This window comes from Bemisia tabaci, chromosome 7 (assembly GCF_918797505.1).
Source record: "Bemisia tabaci chromosome 7, PGI_BMITA_v3".
NCBI classification, from domain to species: Eukaryota; Metazoa; Arthropoda; class Insecta; order Hemiptera; family Aleyrodidae; genus Bemisia; species Bemisia tabaci.
This window is the reverse complement of record NC_092799.1, coordinates 24,834,085-24,854,909: the sequence shown is the minus strand read 5'-3', so window position 1 is coordinate 24,854,909 and position 20,825 is coordinate 24,834,085. Positions and strand designations below refer to the sequence as shown.

The 20,825-nt window shown below is 36.0% G+C and overlaps 1 protein-coding gene across 4 annotated transcripts in view; it reads right to left on the bottom strand.

Annotated features, from left to right (window-relative positions):
- Dcr-2 (Endoribonuclease Dcr-2) overlaps positions 1-20,825 on the bottom strand; it is a 47,783-nt gene that overhangs the window by 20,691 nt on the left and 6,267 nt on the right. For all 4 annotated transcript variants that reach the window (XM_019044283.2, XM_019044284.2, XM_019044285.2 and 1 more), the window contains exons 6-16: positions 19,716-19,941; positions 17,386-17,531; positions 15,584-15,752; positions 14,877-15,016; positions 13,699-13,942; positions 12,267-12,409; positions 11,015-11,150; positions 8,548-8,772; positions 4,353-4,535; positions 3,488-3,710; positions 255-436 (exon numbers count right to left, since the gene is read on the bottom strand). In XM_019044283.2, the coding sequence (XP_018899828.2) occupies positions 255-436; positions 3,488-3,710; positions 4,353-4,535; positions 8,548-8,772; positions 11,015-11,150; positions 12,267-12,409; positions 13,699-13,942; positions 14,877-15,016; positions 15,584-15,752; positions 17,386-17,531; positions 19,716-19,941 (2,017 nt within the window). The remainder of the gene's footprint in view (positions 1-254; positions 437-3,487; positions 3,711-4,352; positions 4,536-8,547; positions 8,773-11,014; positions 11,151-12,266; positions 12,410-13,698; positions 13,943-14,876; positions 15,017-15,583; positions 15,753-17,385; positions 17,532-19,715; positions 19,942-20,825) is intronic.

The window sequence follows — 20,825 nt, the reverse complement described above, 5'->3', positions numbered from 1 at the left end:
AGGTATTTTCTTTTCGGTGTTGATGCAGTTTTTTCCTTCAAAAGGGAAACAAGTCAACCTGTAGCATTTTAGTTCCTCATCATGAAATAACTTTCCCAAAGGAACAATTAGAGGTAGTATTTTTCTCATTCTCTTTTGGAGGAAGCCACATTACATGCATCATCTTTGCTTTCATTACATGAACTTTTAGAATTCATATTTAACTGAAGTTTTTCATGCTGGCTGTTGAAAAAAACGGAAAGGTTAAAGCTTACCTGTTTAGAGATGTTGTAGCCTCGATACCATGGAACAATAAGCGAACCCTCTAGCGACTCGTAGTTGAATGACATTCCTTTGCGAATCCTGTCACTCACTTCATTTACCTCTGAGAATTTTTTCTGGTAGCTGTCAACTGCTGCCCAATCAATGATGTACGACGATGGATCGTTTTCATCAGCTTAAAAATAATTGAAGGAAAAATAACTTATAAATTCCCGCTGAAAATTACATTGGCAATTCAAGTTAGAGATTAAAAAAACCAAACTAAATGGGTATGTGAGTATGCGCGCTTGAGGAATTTTTTGGCCTTGGAGATTCATTGGAACCAACAATAGTTTTGATTGTTTACAGGTCAAAAGGACCAAAACTGTAATGGCCACATTTTTTTGGATGAAGGTAAGTCTCAAGGATTCTATAAGATACAATCTGTCCACTTAGCGGTTTAAGGACTCTCGTTTTGGTGGTGGAAACCTGTGCATCAGCAATAAAAAACAGGGTGTCTACTAAACCAGGGTGGCCAAAAATTAGTAATTTTACGGTACTTTTTCAGTACATTCCCAAGAAATTCAATACCTCCTCCACAGAAAAATTCAGTACTTTTTCCAGTACTTACAATGGACAGAATTCGGCAAATTTCAAAAATTTGAATTTCCCGCTCAAATTGCGTCAAAAATGACAAAAAAATTAAAAAATTTCGGACCTCCTTGCGGAATTCGCACGTTTTCAATACTTCTGGACCGCCCTTGGAAAATCAGTACTATTTCTGGACTTGTAGACACCCTGAAAAGACCATGAAATTGATGTGAACACCCAGATTTCAAGGGAGACATCACCCAAAAGATACCTTGCTTCAAGTCAAAAATTGACGTAGGACATATCTAGGTTTTCAAACTTAGTTGGTAATGTTGGTTGATTTGAGTTGTAAAATCAAATGAAAAAAATTAAATAAAATAGAAATCTTGGTACTACACACGATGTACTTATGATATTTACCAACCAGCCAACCTACATACTGTTACATTTGCAAAGAACTGAGAGCTTCTTTGGCTCCGAAAGGTCAGCAGAGATGAGAAAGCAACACAAAAGGAAAAACATCGTATTTTTCGTGCAATTTTGCCTGCAAGAGATCAGTTGAGTATGTTTCTTGTGCAAGGCAAACTCATTGGGTAATTATTTTCAACTCATTTTTCCCTTTTAATTGCTTTTGCTCTGACAACGGCTCTCAGCTCTTAGTAAACCCAGCAATACAATACTCGTAGTATCAATATTTGTATTAGGTTCATTTCCATTATACTGGTATGTGTCTTATGGTTTCTTTATCTTCATTTCATCAGCAATCAAAGTGGAGCAGCCATTCCAACCTTGAGCATCACTAACTAATGGAACCTGGAGCCATTTATCCATTGGATTCATTAATCAGTGATGTACTTTGTGCATAATTGATTAATGAATCCAATGGATAAATGGTTCCAGGTTCCATTAATTAGTGATGCTCGCAATGGAGATGTTGCATATGTGAGGAATTTGCGATTTGACTGTTGATTCTTAAGCAAAAGTTCGCGAGAAACACGATGGTGCCTCTGGTTTTCTCTAAAATTAACTCCCAAGCTCAAAAAAAGCTCTCAAGTTGAGGCCAAAATGGAGGGGATATCCCTTGCTATCCTGAGAGTCCACCTCTACATCAATACAAACTCTCCATGCAAAGATAGGGAGCAAATACATTGACAGGGCTGCCACTTTATCTGGGGACTCCAAAACTGAAAACACAGCAACCCTGCTAATGTATTTGTTCCCTATCTTTGCATGGAGAGTTTGTCTTGACGTAGAGGTGGACTCTCAGGATAGCGTGGGATGTCCCCTTCATTTTGGCCTCAACTTGAGAGCTTTTTTTGAGCTTGGGAGTTAATTTTAGAGAAAACCAGTGGCACCATCGTGTTTCTTGCGAACTTTTGCAAAAGAATCAACAGTCAAATCGCAAATTCCTCACACATGCAACATCTCCATTGAAATGGCTGCTCCACTTGGATTGCTGATAAAATGAAGATGAAGAAACCATGGTATGCGATGGATGAAGTTAATTGATGTGTTTTTCGAAGGAGGATATGTCTATTGATATCAAACATAGATACTTGACTCTCAGACATTTCTTACTTATTTTTGCTAATCTAATATTTTGAGCTGTTGAGGCTTGATCAATGATCTGATCACTAGCGCAACAGACCCATTTTAATGAAGGCATTGATCTGAACGAGTATTTTCGGTTGGAATTGGGGTGTATCGTGTACCATGCTCAATTGACTCATTTTGGTTCACACTATTGCCATGGTGTTTGATAGAGCTTTCTATCTAGTAAAGAATGAAATTTGAATATCCTGATGTGGCAAGTTCGTTTCCAAATGTTTCTCTGATTCGATGTCTATAATAGCACTGTTTCTTAATTTGCTGCCGTCCAGAGCAAACAGGACATTACTCCAAAAAAATGTTTCCGACTCTTCACTTGCAAGGCATTTATACACTAGAAAAACTGAGCAGATATCCCCACTTCTCTGAGATTCTTTATTTTACATCTTTGAGGTAATGCTGAAATGCATCCTGCAGTTTTTATGCTTAGAAAAATCGGCATGAGAGGTGATTCACTTACAACTATCTTACTCAGAACAGGAGAATACTCTATATGTAATAGTCGGGGAGAGGGAACATCAGCACATTGGAATTGAGTATAAACTACAGTCTGATTCCAAATCTCCTTATTCTACTTCTAGGCTGCGATCACTGACCAGCAGAATTGAGTAAATGATAGTTGCACACATTATTCAGCCCTTTAATCAAAACTCTACTGGTATGTCATCACAAAGTATGACGTAATTGCGATGGTTTAGAGGAAAAACCCTATATTTTTTCATGGTTAGCTTCATTTTCTTCTTAGATGACCGATCTGCTTGCAGACTCCCTTAATAATATTTGCAGAGATCTCTGTCTGCATTTAGAGTTGACGTTCGGAGTTCAAAAATTGTGTATTGTACTCCAATGAAGTGATCAGAAACTATTTTTTCTAGTATAGCTGATGAGAGGAAATCTCTTAATATTTTTTCCAGCAATAAAATGAAGAATTTCTATAAAATGGCAGTGAACGAAAATGTATGGCCCTTTCCCCCACCATCTTGGAGTGCTTATGTTTTTCATTTGCAGCCTTCAACCAAATCCAATAAAAACTAAGGATAATACTTACTTGGATAGACAGGACAAACCATGTAAGAACTATTAACGGAGGCCCTTTCGGTAGCATTAGACACCATAAAAGATTTCACAACATCTAACACTTGCATAAACAATAGGCAGTGAAATTTATGAAGCCGTTTCAACTGGGATTTGTTAAGTGCTTCTATGGGAATATTCATTCGCATTTTGACCTCCAATTCACCAAATTTCATAAACAATGGAAAATCACAGATCTATAAAGTAAAAACAAGGTTCTTTCAGAGACCATGATTGACGGAAAGTATTATGGTGTAAATTTTGACACAAGGTGTCATACCAGTGCAAGGATAAAATGATAGATAAGGATAGATTTCTAAAAGGAAAACGTTCGGGAAATGAAAAAAATTCACAGAATTTAAATAAAATAAGGGGCGTAATACTTAAGTAGAGAGGGAAGGGAGCCTGAAAAATCTTGTAAAGTAAATTCCAACTTCACATAAGGTATGTATTGAATGAGATAATGATCTTTATTCAAACACAAGGGGAATGAACAAAGTTAAGGGGAGAGTTGGATAAAAGGGATTTCCTATCAAATATTTTTTTCACGAAAATGAGAAAGGTTGTGTGATTGAGAATAAAATCGGCTAAAAGGGCATTTTTCAAAGTTCCATGTTCATAGCGACTAGGAAAAAAATCTCACCACATTTTTAAAAAAGGTAGGTGATATTAAAAAATACTCTATTCTGATTAATAATTCCTTAAAAAGTGTTTTTCTTGTATTTCATCTTCTGAAAAAAGAAAATTGATTGCTAAAAACTTTACAAAAGAGATTTCATTGCATTACTGATCCAACAATATTCAAAAAAATATTACAAGGGAAGTTGGTGCATAAGTACCTGAGGAATGGGCTTGTTGGTCAGAATGCCAAATGTGTTCTTTTTTTTCAGGAGGGAGAAATAATACATCCTTCGCTGCTTACTCTCCTCTATGGACAGCTCAAATTTGGGCTTAATATCGAACACGTGCAAAAATACTGACGAACCAATGTCAGGCTGGCAGTCTTCAAGGGTGGTCGAATACTAAAAAAAAATTTATAGAGAATCCTGATGAGAATCAACTTTACAAATCGCTGAAATTTTGCTTATGCTTTGAGCTTAAATTTGCCAATATACCTAAAAACTGGAGTGTTATCATATCTTTCATTCTTTGGCCAAACAATTCTCGTTTGCTTTTCTTCACGTTGCGGTTTAGAATATACTTTTTTTGTTCCAGAAAAGCAGAACAAAAAATTAAAAAAGTGGGGGATTGAGGCATTCCTAAAATCAATGAAAGATTGATAAGTCGGTTGAGAGTTTTAATTTAAACACTCTTGACAAAACAGGAAAGATAATTCGTGATTTTTCCAAGGAGCATTAAAACTGCCCATAAAACTGAGATTTTCATTGCAGAGGAGAAAAGGCGTTTCCAAGCACGATATTTTCTCAAGGAGACATGCATTTTTCTTTGAGGGAAAGTCATGCTTGGATGAGATTTCCCTGACTATGATTCAAGCTTCAGTTTTATACTGAACTAAGATGTTGGCAAAATTACCGACAGTCTGTTCAAAAGGACCGTGAGTCGAAAGAAATCTTTTTGTTATAAGAGCAGAGAGAGCATACAATTCCCTTTGGAGCGCCCTCTGAAAATAAAATGTATATAAGGTGAATAAATTTCCAATAACCGCAGTAGTTACATTTCTTTAACTGAATCTTTGAACCATGTTGCTTGAAGAGTGACTTCAAATCTCAAACATGTATTCTGATGGACGCTTTAATGGAAAATTGTAAGAAATGGTATAGACTTTTTTAAACGGTTGATGCAACTTTCGGTTGGATGCATGAGTTGAATGAAGAGAATTGTCAAGATGGTATCAACCATCCAGGAGTTTCAAAAGGAGAAACAAGTTTCTTTTCTATCCATTTGAACCTTCAGAATAATTTTTAAAGAGATACAAGGTTGATTGTGGGATTTCACTTCATATCATGGAGGGATTAAAGTCAAATGGATGGAGATGATGGTAAAGTAAAATTTCAAAATCTTGGATCATTCGTAAGAGTTTAAGGCTGTTTCTGATACATTCCAGAGTGTTTCTCTGTTTCGAAAAATGCCAAACAGATCAGTATTTTAGGATCGGTAATTTCTTGATATTAGCTTGAAAATATATCCATAAATTTCCCCTCTAAATAGGCTTAAAATCATTTCTTTAAATTTACACAAAGTTTCACCAAGTTTTTCAACCTTTAGTGCAAGGATATGAAACTCTGGAGAAAGAGCGTCAAATGAGTCAGTTGAAAAAACAGACTCAATAGAAAATTCCCATCAATTTTCATTTAATGAGCATTAAGTACATATGACATGAAAAATGAAAAAATAAAAAAACTAATCAATGGAATACAAAAAACTGATAGGAATAAAACAGAGAATCATTCAAAATTACATGATCTCTGAATAGATAATGGAGATACATGTAACATGTAACTAACAGGACAGAAAGCAATCTGGTACAAAACTAAGATTAATCCTCCGGAGTAGATATTTTTTTACTTCTATTAATTAAAATTGAAAAAAAGAACAAAGCCAACAGGTACACCAGAATTTGATGAGGAAATCTTTGATTAAATTTGTTGAATAAATTCAAGTGTTGAGATGCTCCCCTTAGCCCAACTTGAGTATTTTAATGATATATTCTAAGTATAATTTTCCCTCCCAATTGCAGTGCTTTCTTCTCTACTTAAATATGTATGTATTAACATAAGAAGTTCAAGGGACTGGGCGATTCCTTCGCTGTAGAGAGATTTTTGTTATAACGAGTGTCATTATAGCAAGAGAGTACTGTACTATAATTCACAAAAAAGTGAACTTTTTTTGTGAACCTCACAAGAAGGAGACGAATTGACTTCACAAGCAGTTTAAACTAGAAATTAATTGGTTCAACATATAAAAATGAGAGACAAACACATTGCTGTTTCACTTTACTGAGGGAAAGTAAAAATTTATTTCCAGTTTGGTAATAATTCAACTAAGTGAAGATGACGTAAAGAATAATTTTATGGGGCTTAAAAGATAATCATAAGGGAAAATATACTTTTTTGGTGTGTATTGACAATCTAAGAGTTTATGATAAAAAATAAAAAAAAGTAGAAGATAAAGTTTCGGTTGATTTGATTATAAATTGATATTTCAGAAGACAAAAAGACTAAATTGTTACAAACAGAAACTGCTAGGTTTGAATAACACTCCTTAGCTGAGTTGCTAAAGTCTCCGGAAAGCTCTCTTAGTTACCTGAGACGTAAACAACCGTTGTTCTGACTCCGGAGGAATTACCCGGAGACTTGCTACGTTATGCTACGTCAGTCTCCAAACTGCTCTCCGGCTCTCCGACCTCTCGAGGTCAGAGAGCTGGAGACCAATACGTAGACTGACGTCAGAATATAGGCGTTTAGCATTCTCGCGCCCTTTTTTCTGCTAATGCAGTGAGTTTTAGAATTTTCAAATATTTAAAGATGAAAATGTTTGTGGATTTCATTTTTAATTTTGGGACAAGAATAACTACGGAGCTTCCACTAGAAGATTTTGAACGAATGAAATGAATGCTCCTAAGTTATGATTTAATTCATTCCCTTAAATTATTGCACGTACAAACCATCTGCAATTTCTCCATTACTCTTTAGGCATTGCCTCTACAAATGAAAGACGACAAGACGACAATAACGAAAACGAAATGAATAAAGAAACTTAACCTAAAATTGAAGTGTAAACAAAACAGAATCCGGCGGACCATGGCGGACCCAAAAACGCGGAGAGACTGGAGAGATGACGTCAACCCTCCAGGTAATTCTCCGAGACTCTCCGCTCCCAGTCCTCAGGAGAGCTCTCCAGAGAGTTTAGCAACGCAGCTCTTGTGTGCAATTATAAAAATCAATTGTTTCAATCTAATGAAATAATGTGTACCATACAGCAAAAAGTCGACCTTAGAGAAGAAATTAACTTCTCCCAATGGAAAAAATAATAGTAAAAGTGTGTAGGTGGGTTGAATCAAGCAGAAAGGGATCTGTCTGGATCAGCAACAACTAAATTTTCTCCATTTTAATTTATAATTTAAATGGAAGTAGCGATCGAATTTTGTTAAAAGTTACACTTTTAAAGGACAGAGAAACTAAAAAAATTATTTTGTGATTTTTTATTTAAGTTCGTGGTTAGATATGAAAAATTTCATAACAATTAAGGCTGTATGGTCCCAAAGAAATGTAACACAGTTTAAATTCAAAATTCTAATTTAAAGCGAGAGGATGAAAAACCAGAAAATGTAAAACATTAAATAAATAATTGCAGACAAAAAATAGCTGAGAACTAGGTTTTTGGTGATTCTGAAGTTTCCATAGACAGGGCTACAATAGCCTAATAGTTTAAAAGCACCATTCAATGCTAGGCAATTAATGATCTTCAGAAGATTTATAATGCAGCACCTTGAAAGATATTATCAACACCAAATAATAATAACAAAAATACTTGCAGATATATTCCCTGATTAAAAGGGATTTACCTGCTATACTCACGGGGTAAAAAATGAAGTTGATTTAACATTTTGGATGTAAAATAACTTTTTTCCCGATGCTGCGTGGCCCTTTTTTTCAAATCACAGCTGAGATTGTAGGTGGGAAAAAAGCGGAAACCTGGCTAAAACCCTGTTTCAGGGGAATGGTGATTTCAGTTAAACATCATGTCAAGTGCTTACACACACATTTTCTCAAGTCTCAAATTCAGTGATTCTACAATAAGGAGACTCTAAGTACTTAAATTGAGACGGTTTAAGGACACTTGCCTGCAAAAACTAGCCTGCAGGGCATTTGCCCACTAAGACATATACTCACAGGTCTTTCGCCCATTAAATTCTTTCTTCATTTAAATGCCCTTCTCCCTCCTATCACCTCAGCTCTGTCCTCTCTTTGTTCTTGGGATTGTCTAGAGTGAACATCTCGAGTGGCAGAGGGCAACGCACCCCCGATCTTGTAAATTGATGACCAACAACCAAGCGGTTTAACAGTCATTTACCTTTTTCTCGTGCATCCTAATTTTTTTTGTTGTTCCAGGCTCAGGGTCGCCTTTTTCAAATTTTTCATCTTTCCAATGAGGAAACCATTTTGGATCTTCAAGGTAAATTGAGCTAGAGCCTCTTGGCAGAAGATTTTGGTTCAATTCTTTTGCTTCATAGAGAACTTTGCAAGCTTCCAATGCAGCTGCTTGCTTAGCTGACTTGGAACATTTCATTGGTTGGCCCTGCACAAAAAAAAAACAAAAAACGAACCAGTCAGAATAATCATGGTTGGATCAAGAGTGTAGCAGAGGGAGTGATCAATACACACGCAAAAGTGTTTCAATGGTTGAAAATCAAAAATTTGCAAAGAAAAATAAGCTCAATCTAGGTAAATGTTGATTTTTTACATCCAGTAGTGACAGCTAACAAAAGTGAGTTGTATCAGATCCTGTTACTCACCGAATTAGCACATTCCCGTTTCACAAAAAATATTCTTATTAGCCCTATTACTATCATTATTGGCACAAAGAAAATACTACTTAAAAAGCTCAACATGCTCAAGCAGTTGTAAAGGGCTAAGTATAGAAAAATGAAGATATTGATTTGGCACTGAATCCTTTAGCCTCTCTTATCAATTCAGGGTTGCCACAGAATTTAGCAAATAAAATTCCCTGACAATTCACTGATTTCCCTGACACATTTTAGTAAATTTCCCTGATAATTGAAGATATGCCAAATAGTTAAATAGAAATACTTTGAAAAAGTTTTCACGCAAAATCTGTTATTTGAGACATCAAATCCATTCTAGAAAGCAAATATGGGTGAGTTGACAATTTTTCCCTAACATTTCGGTCATTTTCCCTGACATTTTCAGATTTTTCCTGACTTTTCAAAATGGGTCAGTTGTGCTGGTCTCAGAATCAGGCTTTGACGCTTGATTCTTGTTAATCAGCTGAAAATATTAAGATCTATCCAAACAGCAACTTTCTACGTTCAATATGAACTGAGATGTCGCACTTTGAAAAATTTGGTTAATGACATCACATCATCCACCGCGGTGGTGACACCCTTGGTTTCTTCCACCTTCCTTTCATCCGAGTTTCACATTGAGTAACCAGTGCAAGTGTGTGTCTCCCCTGACTGATGAAAGCAAGGTGGAAGAAACCAAGGGTGTCACCACTGCGGTGGATGTAAACTGAATGGACCACTAGACAAGGTACGAATTTAAGCAATCTGATACATGTTTCTTAACCAGAACTTCACGTAGAACACGATTCACACAACGAAAATTACTGAAACCGACTCCCAACGAAGATATTAACGTTTTTATTTCACATTGGTTACGAGGAATTTGAACTGCCCGCTCACAAGAAACTCAAAGCTCTACGTGAGTCAAATCGCGCACTACAACAGTTTCAGCAAGCTTCTCAATCGAGCAATGTTCATTTCCCACCATGTGTTGTTCAAACTATCAGCAATTTGCTATAGCTGAGTCAAAGCGTCAAGATTGAGGTTGCCAGATTTTTATATCGCAGAGACTGTCATGATAACGTTTAGCGCACGATGTGAATCACGTAGAGCATTGAGTTTTCATGAGCGGGTGGTTTGAATTCACGCATCAAGAATCATTAAATATCTTCGTAAGGAGTTGATTTCGGTAATTTTCGTTGTGCGCATCGTGTTCTGCGTGAAATTTTAGTTTCGAAACATGTATTAGAATGCTGAAATTCGTTCCTTGTCTAGTGGTCCATCTTGTAAAGCGCGATATCACGGTTAATATTGAACATAGGAAGTTGCTGTTTGGACAGATCTTGATATTTTCAGCTGATTGACAAGAATCAAGCATCAAAGCCTGATTCTGAGACCAGCGTAACTGACCCATTCTCTGACATATCCCAGTTTTCCCGGTATTCCCTGACTGTGGCAACCCTGTATTATGATGATTGTTGGTGGAGGTGAAAAAAGGTGATTCTCAACATGCTAGCGAAAAATTGCCCCTCTCTCCAAACACGATTTCTAGGAGCTTTGTTTCAAAGATTGTTAAAATAATTCATTAAACCTTCTCATTACCAAGGTAAATTTTACATGCGCATACCACACAACGGAAATTGGTTTGTCATACAAATAGATAAAAATGCAGTCTGTCTGGAAGTGTCTAAAGTTGTAGTTTAGATTCTTCACGGCACACAGGGCTAGAAATGTGAATACTCCTGAATGAAGGTTGCTGAGGAATGGTAGAAATGCTATGAGAAGGATATGATTTCACTGAACGCAGATGTTGCGTTCATGGTAATGGAAGGGGTATGCATTTGATCCTTCAAACAGTTAATAAAAATAGTTGAGAGAAATTGAATGGTTTCATCCTCTATAATATAAAATCATAAGAGTGACGCGTAACACATAATGCCTGAGGCAAGAAAAGCTTCAGGAGGTTAAAACCGGGAAGCGGTCAAGCCCACTAGTAATATAATAATAAATAATTACCTGAATGAGTGTTTTAATTGGACTGTTGGATGGCAGTTGAATTTTCACGGTGTATTCATCTGTTTCAACTTCATGTTTGACAAAGTACAAAGGAAGTATCGTGCTAAACTTGTCGTGTGGTAAACTTTGAACATACCTGTAAGGACCAAATAAACAATTTTTATATGAAGTTTCCCAACTGTTTCCTCATGATATGATATTTTTATATGATATATATATATGATTCAAAAGAATCATAGCTCTCTGAAAGATATTTTCTCACCTTGATCATACTAAATTTCTTGGGAAACCTTGACAATTCAACTCAATAATTTATTTCTGGTTAAACGTTGGAAAGTTATGATCTCAGTGGTATTAATGAAGAGGATAACTCAAGCAGAGAATTTAATCTGACATCAAATCAAGAGGTAAACATATTCTGAAAAATCCAACTTATTTAAATGATAGGAAAGATGAAACCATGTTTCAAATTGTGGCTAAAAATATGAGGATCAAAACGGACTTTTGGGCTTCCCACTCCTTTATATTTGGAGGAAACAGTTGGGAAACTTCTGTCCAATCCACCAGTTTCAGGAGGAGGTTTCGATAAAATTATGTTTTGTACTAAGACCCTTCATCAAATTTTAAAATCTTAGGCACGTTTTGAAGCTGAGAGTATGAATAACGTGTATATTTTCACTGACTTGATTTACCTAGTTTAATTTGGAAAATAACGAAAAGAGAACATTGCTTCTCAAATGACCATATTATAGACAGTGGCGTAGCGTGCTTTGCGGTTGGGTTGGTCTGCCATTTAAAACGATCGATAAACAGGGTGTTCGCAACGAACACCTTAATGGACGATTCTTTACCAAAGCTTCAAATGGGGAAATATCGATAATCGATCATTCACACTTTGCCACTGATTATAAAACGTCACTTTCCAGTCAATGTATCACAAGCGTAATATATGCTTGAGTACTAAGACGCTGAAAATTTCAATTTTTTTAAGTAATTCTCTAAATAGTTTAGACATACTTTTAGGAAAATTTTAGAGATTAATTTTAAAGACCAAAAAGGTATTAGGTAAAATTTTTGAGTGATTTTGTGGATTACTTTTTCTGTATAAAATTGCATAAGTTTCAGAAGTATAAAAACATAGTGCCAAAGCAAAAATGGCACTTGTGATACTTTGGCAGGAAGCTGACGATAATTTAATTGAGCTGAGGCTGTTAAAAAAAAATGCACACAAAAATGAACAGATGAAGGATACCTGTTAACAAGGGACGGAGCAGCTACCATGGTAACTCTGGGTCCACCCGGGCCAAGGGGACAAAATGGTGGTAATTCTCTGTCTTGATACAAGTCCTCATCAATTTCTTCCTCAGAGGGCTTTACTCGGTCTCTAATGAGTATCTGAAAAAGAATGTAAAAAATTATCTTAAAACGAAGTGAAGAAATGTCCTGTGCAATTTCTTTTAGCTGCTGAGTATTTTTTCTGCAACTTTCTGTTTTTGGCAAAGTTTGAAATTAAAAAATTGAGGTGTCCTGGCTACACGCCAAAACTAAATGACCACAGTTTTAGCAAAGAATCACAATGTGCTGGGCATGCTGTGTAGGAAATTTCTCAAAATTTTCCTAAAGAAAAGGTCACAAGCAGTTAAATTCGATTTCATGCAAATAAAATCAGATACAGTTAGAAAATTTTAGGCGTCCCCCCTAGGGGTGTTCAAACGAATTCTTGCCGGAACGCTATCGGTATTGTCTCTTACCGAAAACTGGTGGCAGTACCAACAGTGGAGATGATATCATTAACAGCCGGCCTCATCGGAGTTTTGAGAGCTTGCACTTAATGCATTGTTGCCCTGTGTGTTGGTAAAATAGATGTACAAATGGCAACAGCTTATTTTTGTCAGCTCCGAAAACTCAGATCGTTATCGGTAAGAGTACTCTTATTGTAACTTTTTCTTAATGGAACTGTTTTGGTAGCTTACCGACAACCAATTGAACAGCCCTAGTCCCTCCCCCCTCGACTTCAAAATTAAAATTAAAATTCAACTATAGCAGGAAGAAATTAAAAAACAGTAACTTTGGATTCAAGAAATAATTCATACCCCATATTCATTTGAGTCAAAAAATTAATGGGAAACATTTTTATCTTGAAAAATTAAAACTTAAAAATTGGAAATTGAGCATAGATTTAAAACAAAATAAATTAGAATTTTAATTCAAATGAATTAAAATTAACCAATCGCAAAACTCATTGATAAAATTAAATATAACGGATGAGAAACTACCACACCATGTATCTTGTTTACGGTGTTTACAAATCTCTCCCATTTTATTTCTTGGAAGAATAGCAAATCAATATCATTCCTTGAAGAATCCATAGAGTTTTCTTTGCACAAAAAAGAAAAATCAGGGAAGTTTTCAAGAACTGACGTTGAGTATTTTCCATATTAAAAATACAGTATGACAGGAAGCCTTCAGAGTAGCAAACCGAGATTCTGGTAGTCTGGTAGTTTCACTGTCAATTAAAATCTTGAACCTTTTGTATCTGGGGTAGTTAAAAATAAATAGCATTTAAGATCTTGAAATTAGGATAAATGAACAGATTAAAACTATAAATATTTAACAGTGTAAGGAGCATTTAATGTGAATTTCAAGAGTGAACTTCTGATGACTAAATATTTTAAAAGCTATACCTCTTTTAATTTTTTCTCTATGTTTTGAAAAACGCGGTAGCGGATACAGAATCTTTCTTGGTCCCATTTCGGGACAAGAATATAAAAATTGCTTTCCTTCGACCTAGCCCTGCCTTTTGATTGTACATAACTACGAAATGTGACAGGGATGTCATATTTCATGACAGCATTGCAGAGTGGGATGTCCGTTCCTTCCTCTAGAACGTCGGTGGCTATTAAGACATTTAACTTTTTTTGGTAAAATCTGCAAAATAATCAGAAGAAATAATTAATTAGATAGACTAGAAGAACACCAATGAGTAGCTTGAATACTGTAAGCAACAGGATGGCGCTAGGTCCTCACTCACCTCCAGGAGATCAAGGCCAAAAAAACCAAATTTTTCCCGAAAATACTGATTTTTGGATTTACTAAATAGTATTTATGCAGGGTTATTCAAAAGTTACGCACCACTGGCCATAACTTCAGTTCTAATTACGATATCGACTTGCAGTTTGTGGCCTTCTTCCTCACATCGAGGGAGAAACTTTTTGAGGTACTTTCCAGTTTTTAACCCTCCCCCCCCTCCCAGGGGGAGGGGCGGGGGGGGGGACTCAAAAATTTTAAATGGCAACTCCATCATGACACATTGTTAGAAAGAACATAAAAAGGAAAATTTTTGGTGCAAACCGGAAGTCGATCCGACCCCCCTATCAAAAGTTAGGGGTTACGATTGCCTTCCATCCTACGTGGACTAAATGAGCATGGATCACTTTAATAACAAGTCTAAAGTATAGTTCAGTCGAACTTGGGACAAATGGCAGAACAATAGTTTACTCGTAACCACTTTTTTTAGTAACTATTTTTCGAGACTCCTGGGTCACATGAGACAGTGTGTATTAAATCTGAGAGTACAGTGGCACACTTTTCATTTGAGAAATACACAGTTCTTGAAAAATAATTTTTCCAGTTTTGGTACACTTCAAATTGAGCCATCATAGTGATGGATGGTACTGACGATATATTAAGTACTGATCAACTTAGTGAAAGTAAAAATGTTGATCACTAATCGGATGTAGTGGAATCAGCTTTGTGCAAAGATTTGGTGGTGCATCTCCAAGATTCCACACTGATCAAAGAGGGAAAAAATGAATTAAAGTTTATGATAAAATAATTGAAAATCAGATTTTGGTAAACTTACTTATCTATGATATCTGAATTAATTTTACGGGCAAAAACAGCCTCATCATTGGTTGCTAGTATATTAGGGTTTGTGTTTCCGATGACAAAATCAATTCTAACATTCTTGAAGAGGTTAGAATTAGATTCAACAATAAAGTCCTGTGAGAAATGAAAAAAAAGGATATGCATAAAAATGGTAAGACAGTTTAAACCAGTAGAGGGGATTAAATTTTGTCATTTACATTAATTTTTCACTTGAGGGGAAGAATTTAAGGACTAAATAAAATGTCTCTTTAGCAAATTTGATGAAGAACACACAGATCACAATAGAAATTTCTAAAATCAACTCTTCCGATCCTTTGGTAAGGGTCCTTGGTATATCCACAAACTAGGGCCCAGCAGATATTTCACGATGAGGTTAAGAATATAACTGACAAAACCTCTAATAGGGCATTCAAAAAGAAAAAAAAGAGGGGAGAAATTATAAAACTTAATTTAGAATTACAGCTGAAAATTAGCACCCTGAAAAAAATGTATTGCAAGCTTAAGCTCACAACTAACTTGTAGTCAAATGACTTTAGTTTGAAAAACAGAATACTTTTCCCTGCTTATGAACCTTTTGCCAGCGCCAAGTTTTTCCAAGACTTTTTTTTCTGACGATAAGATTTGCCAAATGAAACCTATTTATAGACTTACTTTATCAAAAAAATAATTCTAAGAACTCACCTTGATAAGTGAATACAGCACTTTCGCTGTAAACCTTCTTTCCACAAAAATTAAAGTTGAGTTTTTGTCACTATCTTTGACAAGATCTAAGACTAGAAGAACTTTGGGTGATAAGTATTTCAAAACACAAGCGTAATCGGACTCATCTATGTGATCGCTGATGATTTTTCTGGAAAAATTAGATTCATTGCAGCATTAGATGAGATAAAGGCACTTCCAGTCAAAACTAATTTTGATGGGGTCCAGACATGCAGTGTGTGTTTGCCTCCTTGTATTTCTCACTTATTTTGATCAATATAGTGAACATTATTAAACTCAACACTAGCGCTAACATAACTGTTACTAACGTCGAAACAGGCCATTCACAAAGGCTGTTCAAAAAGTACGTAGACTGAAGCTGTAACTTGAAAATCAATGTATGTAGATAACTGTTCTTGGTCTTATTTTAAAGATCAACTCATTATCTATCGATTGAGATCAAGATCAACTCATTTGGTCAAAAATTGAGAAAGTTATGCAAGTTTAAACTTTGAAAGTAGGTTTTACCCCTACGATTTTTATTGAAAATTTTCGCTTGCCAAAAGTTGTCACTTGAAATACGTTTTGATACATCATTTTACCAGAAACACTTGGCAACCATGAGTAGCACACTGTGTAAACACTTTTCCGTAATCGTCGACCGACTAGGGTACAAACGGGTCCAAAGGGCAAGAAGCCCGATCGGCTGGACTTACCCCCGTAAACTCGGGAAGTTTCCTCAGTCGGTGACAAGTCACAGGTGCGCGCGGGTTTATCGCAGTCTCTTAGTGATTTTTGTTGCATTTTGCTCTAATTTTTATAGGGTCGATATGGAAGAAGATAAGGAGGTTAAAAAAGAACAACACTTTGTCATTCATTATTGTGTTTGACGTGGATTATCAGCAATGGACACGCTGAATGAGATGGAAGACGCGTACGAAGATGAGTGTTTGTGTCGGACCGCAATTTTCCGTTGGCATAAAAAGTTTGAAGACGGTCGGAAGTCTGCTGAAGTTCTCCTGAAGTCGGGTCGGCCTTTGAAAAGTGTTTACACAGTGTGCTATTCATGGTTGCCAGGTGTTTCTGGTAAAATGATGTATCAAAACGTATTTCAAGTGACAACTTTTGGCAAGCGAAAATTTTCAATAAAAACTGTAGGGGTAAAACCTACTTTCAAAGTTTAAACTTGCATAACTTTCTCAAATTTTAACCAAATGAAATGATCTTGGTCTCAATCGATAGATAATGAGTTGATCTTTAAAATGAAACCAAGAACAGCTATCTACATACATTGGTTTTCAAGTTACAGCTTCAGTCTACGTACTTTTTGAACAGCCTTTGTAGTATTTTTGTTGGTCGAATCCAGGGCCTTGGGACTTAGAGAGGACTAAGGCCTGTCTGGGCGCACAGCGCATTTAAGAACAGAAGACTCATCTAACAATGCTGTGCAAAGAGGACCTGACTAGGTACCTTGTGGAAAACAATCGGCAACCATTTTTTGACTCAATTTTATTTACACATGAACAATGGATGCTGTAGCTAAAAAAGGACAAGTAAAATCAGTCAGATCTGTCTGATGAAATACATGAGCCATACATTGGAACACAAGCTATTCGCCATTTTAGACAGTGCTTTCACAAGTCATAAAAGTGTGTTCCATTGGTTTTTTTTTTTTTTTTAATTTTCTAAGTATACTCACGTTTGCAAGCGTTCCCTTTTGAATGATGGATCAATGAGGTAAGCACAATAAAGAGATTGACAAGAAACAACTGAACAGAATTTACCTTATGAAGATTAGCTCAGTGACCACAACATTGAAGATATTATACAAAAATCCATCACATGTGGACAGTTTCATTCTCTCTAAGCGAACGATTTGCGCTAGTGCTCCAACATATAATCCGAAAACATTCATGTCATTGAGGACATGCTGTAAAGTGCAAGAGGAAGAATATTAGCACTTCATGATACACTAGGGTACACAGTAAATTCAAGCATCCAATCTTTGTATTTATCAATATTTAAAAACCAATGGCTACGAAGATTTTATGCAAGAAATGCAAATTATTATTTTTGCAATAGCATTGACAGCGTGATAGGGAAAAAATGTTGCGAGATTAAACAGACTTAACTAACACTAGTTGAAATATCCATTTAAAAAGTTCAGATTTCAATTACAAGCGTGCATAGCGTTTCTGTATCTTAATGCACCAAAAAGTAATTTTCCCTACATTTTAGGATACCTTGATTCTAAGCCATCAGAAGTCATCATTTTCCAGGACAGAGTCATTCTATGTCAGTTCAACCAGCATGACACCCACTGTCAGATGAATCCTCACCATAATGCAGGTAATCTGGCCTCAATTTCAGGAGCGGTTTTTGAGCATTAGAATCGGTTGCAGAGAAAACCAGAGGCATAATGGGCCTGTTACAAACTTTTGCTAGAGCAAAACTTAGAGTTGCTTCTTACAGATAATGCCTCAAAAATCACGTTGAGCGCATCGGCAAAGTCTGAAATGCACTCATAACTTCACAATCTGCGTAAGAAATTTGCGGTTATTTGAGCTTCCCACTTTAAAAACGATACTACAGCACAGGTGAACATTTTGTTACAGGAGTCGTTCTGTCGTCGGCAACACTCATCATGGCCAACGCCAATCTGCCAAAACAAGTGTGATGGAACGAGATAACACCTGAACAGGATTAGACCAGATAACAATCGGCGTCTTTACGTTCATGTTTTCCTCGCCTGCCTTGATTGACCTTGAACTCTCCTCGAATTACGCGTGGAACCGCGTAAGCGTCAGCCATGATGAATATTGCCGACGATGGAGCGACTCCTCATCTAACAAAATGTTTACCTGTGCCTGAGTAGTATCGTTTTTGAAGCGGGAAGCTCAAAAAAACGCAAATTTCTAACCCTGATTGTGAAGTTATGAGTGCATTTCAGACTTTGCCGATGCGCTCATCGTGATTTTTGAGGCATTATCTATAGGAAACAACTCTTATTTTTGCTCTAGCAAAAGTTTGCAACAGGCCCATTGAGTTTCTTGCAAATTTTTGTAGCATGCAAGAACTCTATTGAAAGAGGCGTTGTTCCTACGAACATCTGATGAAAACTGAGCCAGTCACAAGCAGGGATACAGAATTCACCACCAAGTTTTCCTCATTTTATACACCCACCCGCCAGCTTTCCATTTCTTTTTTATTTCATTCCAAATAATTTCCTGCTAATTTTAGAGGGCACTTTCTTTTTTTCCTTTTGATCCTTGAAGATTTGCCTCTTTCTATGTCTTTTGGGTGTTGCCACAATTCTGTCTGCCTACCTGAGAGCAAATTTTCAGACTTGGGGTTTCTAATGGAATGATCCTAAATTTGATTCATCTATCCTTCAAAAAGTAGTTCATTTACATAAGATATTTTCAGCACAGGAACTTTACAAGGGGTGGAACAGGTTCTGATCACTGACAGTTTTGTAAGATACGCATGCATGTTCATGCCACATGGGTGAATTTCCAAACTACATCAAGGAAAATGTCAAATTTGACGGAAAAATAAGCAGTATGCCCCATTTTTGTAAAGTGATGCAAAGAAAGAGAGAGAGGTAAATCACTTTTGGAATCGCATAATGACCAAAGATTTACCTCACATTTGCCGTGATTCCCAGATTGCAAGATGGGGGAAATTACGCACCTCTGGACTTTCTAAAGAAGTGGGGCTGTTGATTTACAAATCGATGATCAAAATGCGAAACATCGTATCTCCGTTTGCAAAGTTGCAGACTTCTTGTCATACTTTATTGTTTTCTTGGAAGGTTAGTCAATATAATTTCCGAAATCTTCCTAGATTTTTTTTAGTTAGCAGAATATTCTGTAAACATTTTAAGGAATGCGATATATCGCACGCCAGTTCGATCACATCACTTGAGCTTGACAAATCACCTTAAGCCGTAAAGTTGGCTTGTTTTTCCTAACATAGGAGTGGACATTTTGAAACACCGCAATGGAGATAAATGGTTGCACACTTTAGCCATTCAAATAAAAATTCTTGTTTTTAGCAAATCATGCTCTATTAAGAACAAAAGATGGAGAGACAAATCAAACTAGACACTTACAGATAGATCAGCAAGCATATTTTTGAGACATTTTTTAGGCTTATCCTCCTTATTGGTCAAAAGAGAATAATCAACAGGGGCTTCCACGTTTTGCATAAATAATTCAAATTGGATGTGAGAAATTTTATCTGATAACTTTCTTATCCGTTCATCACAATATTTGCCAAGGTCACTGCGTTCAATATCATCATAGCAGAGTAAATGCTCAGTTGGATTTGTGGAAAACCTGTATGGACAAAAGAATATTCCTATTATTCAATAAAAAAAACAAAAACAAAAAAAAAAACAAACCAAAAAAAAAAAAAAAACAAACAGGAAAAGTAAATCAAAACCAAAGCTAAGGGACTTCAAGCTCATAAAAATAAGAAACATGAGTAGAAAGGTAATTCCAGATCACTGAAGAAGCTCCTATCACGATATTTGTACCAAAATGAAAGCTTTGGACAATTAGTAAAGAAGAAAAACATAAAATGAAAGCCTTGGAAAAATTTACCTAAAAATAAGCAAACCTAACTTTTTGAGTTTATTTGTGTATTGAATTTATTCAATTAAGCAAGTAATAAATTTAGTCTGCCCAAATGAAGATCAGATCACAATGAATAACTTCATTTAATCCAAATGTGCTGAGATGTTTTGGTGTCTCGCGCAGTCTTCAAGGCATAAAATATTGAATACGATACCAATAGAGGCTCTGATGATTGGCTTTGTTGGGAACCACCGTAAAATTTAAAAGTTAGCTTCTTCGCAACTATAAATCTAAAAATTTGACATACATTTGGACCGCTTTTAACAGGAAGGAACCAAGCCACACCAGCCATTGCCAAATTTAATTGAGCAATCTAATTTCATGTAATGTTTACATGAAAACGATTGGGCGGATTTTTGTGCAAATTTCAGTGAATTTTCTGCATCATACCAAGCAAATTCCTTAAAATTTCCAAAGGAATCCCCACAAACGTTACTTGGTATAAAATTAAATTGCCCGGTTAAATTTGGCAATGGCTGATGTGGCTTGTTTCCTTTTTGATTAACACCGTCCATTTTTCTTCTTTTTTTGTATGTGCTCAACATTTGTTTCAAGGCAAACTTAAGAATAAGCTCAGATATAGG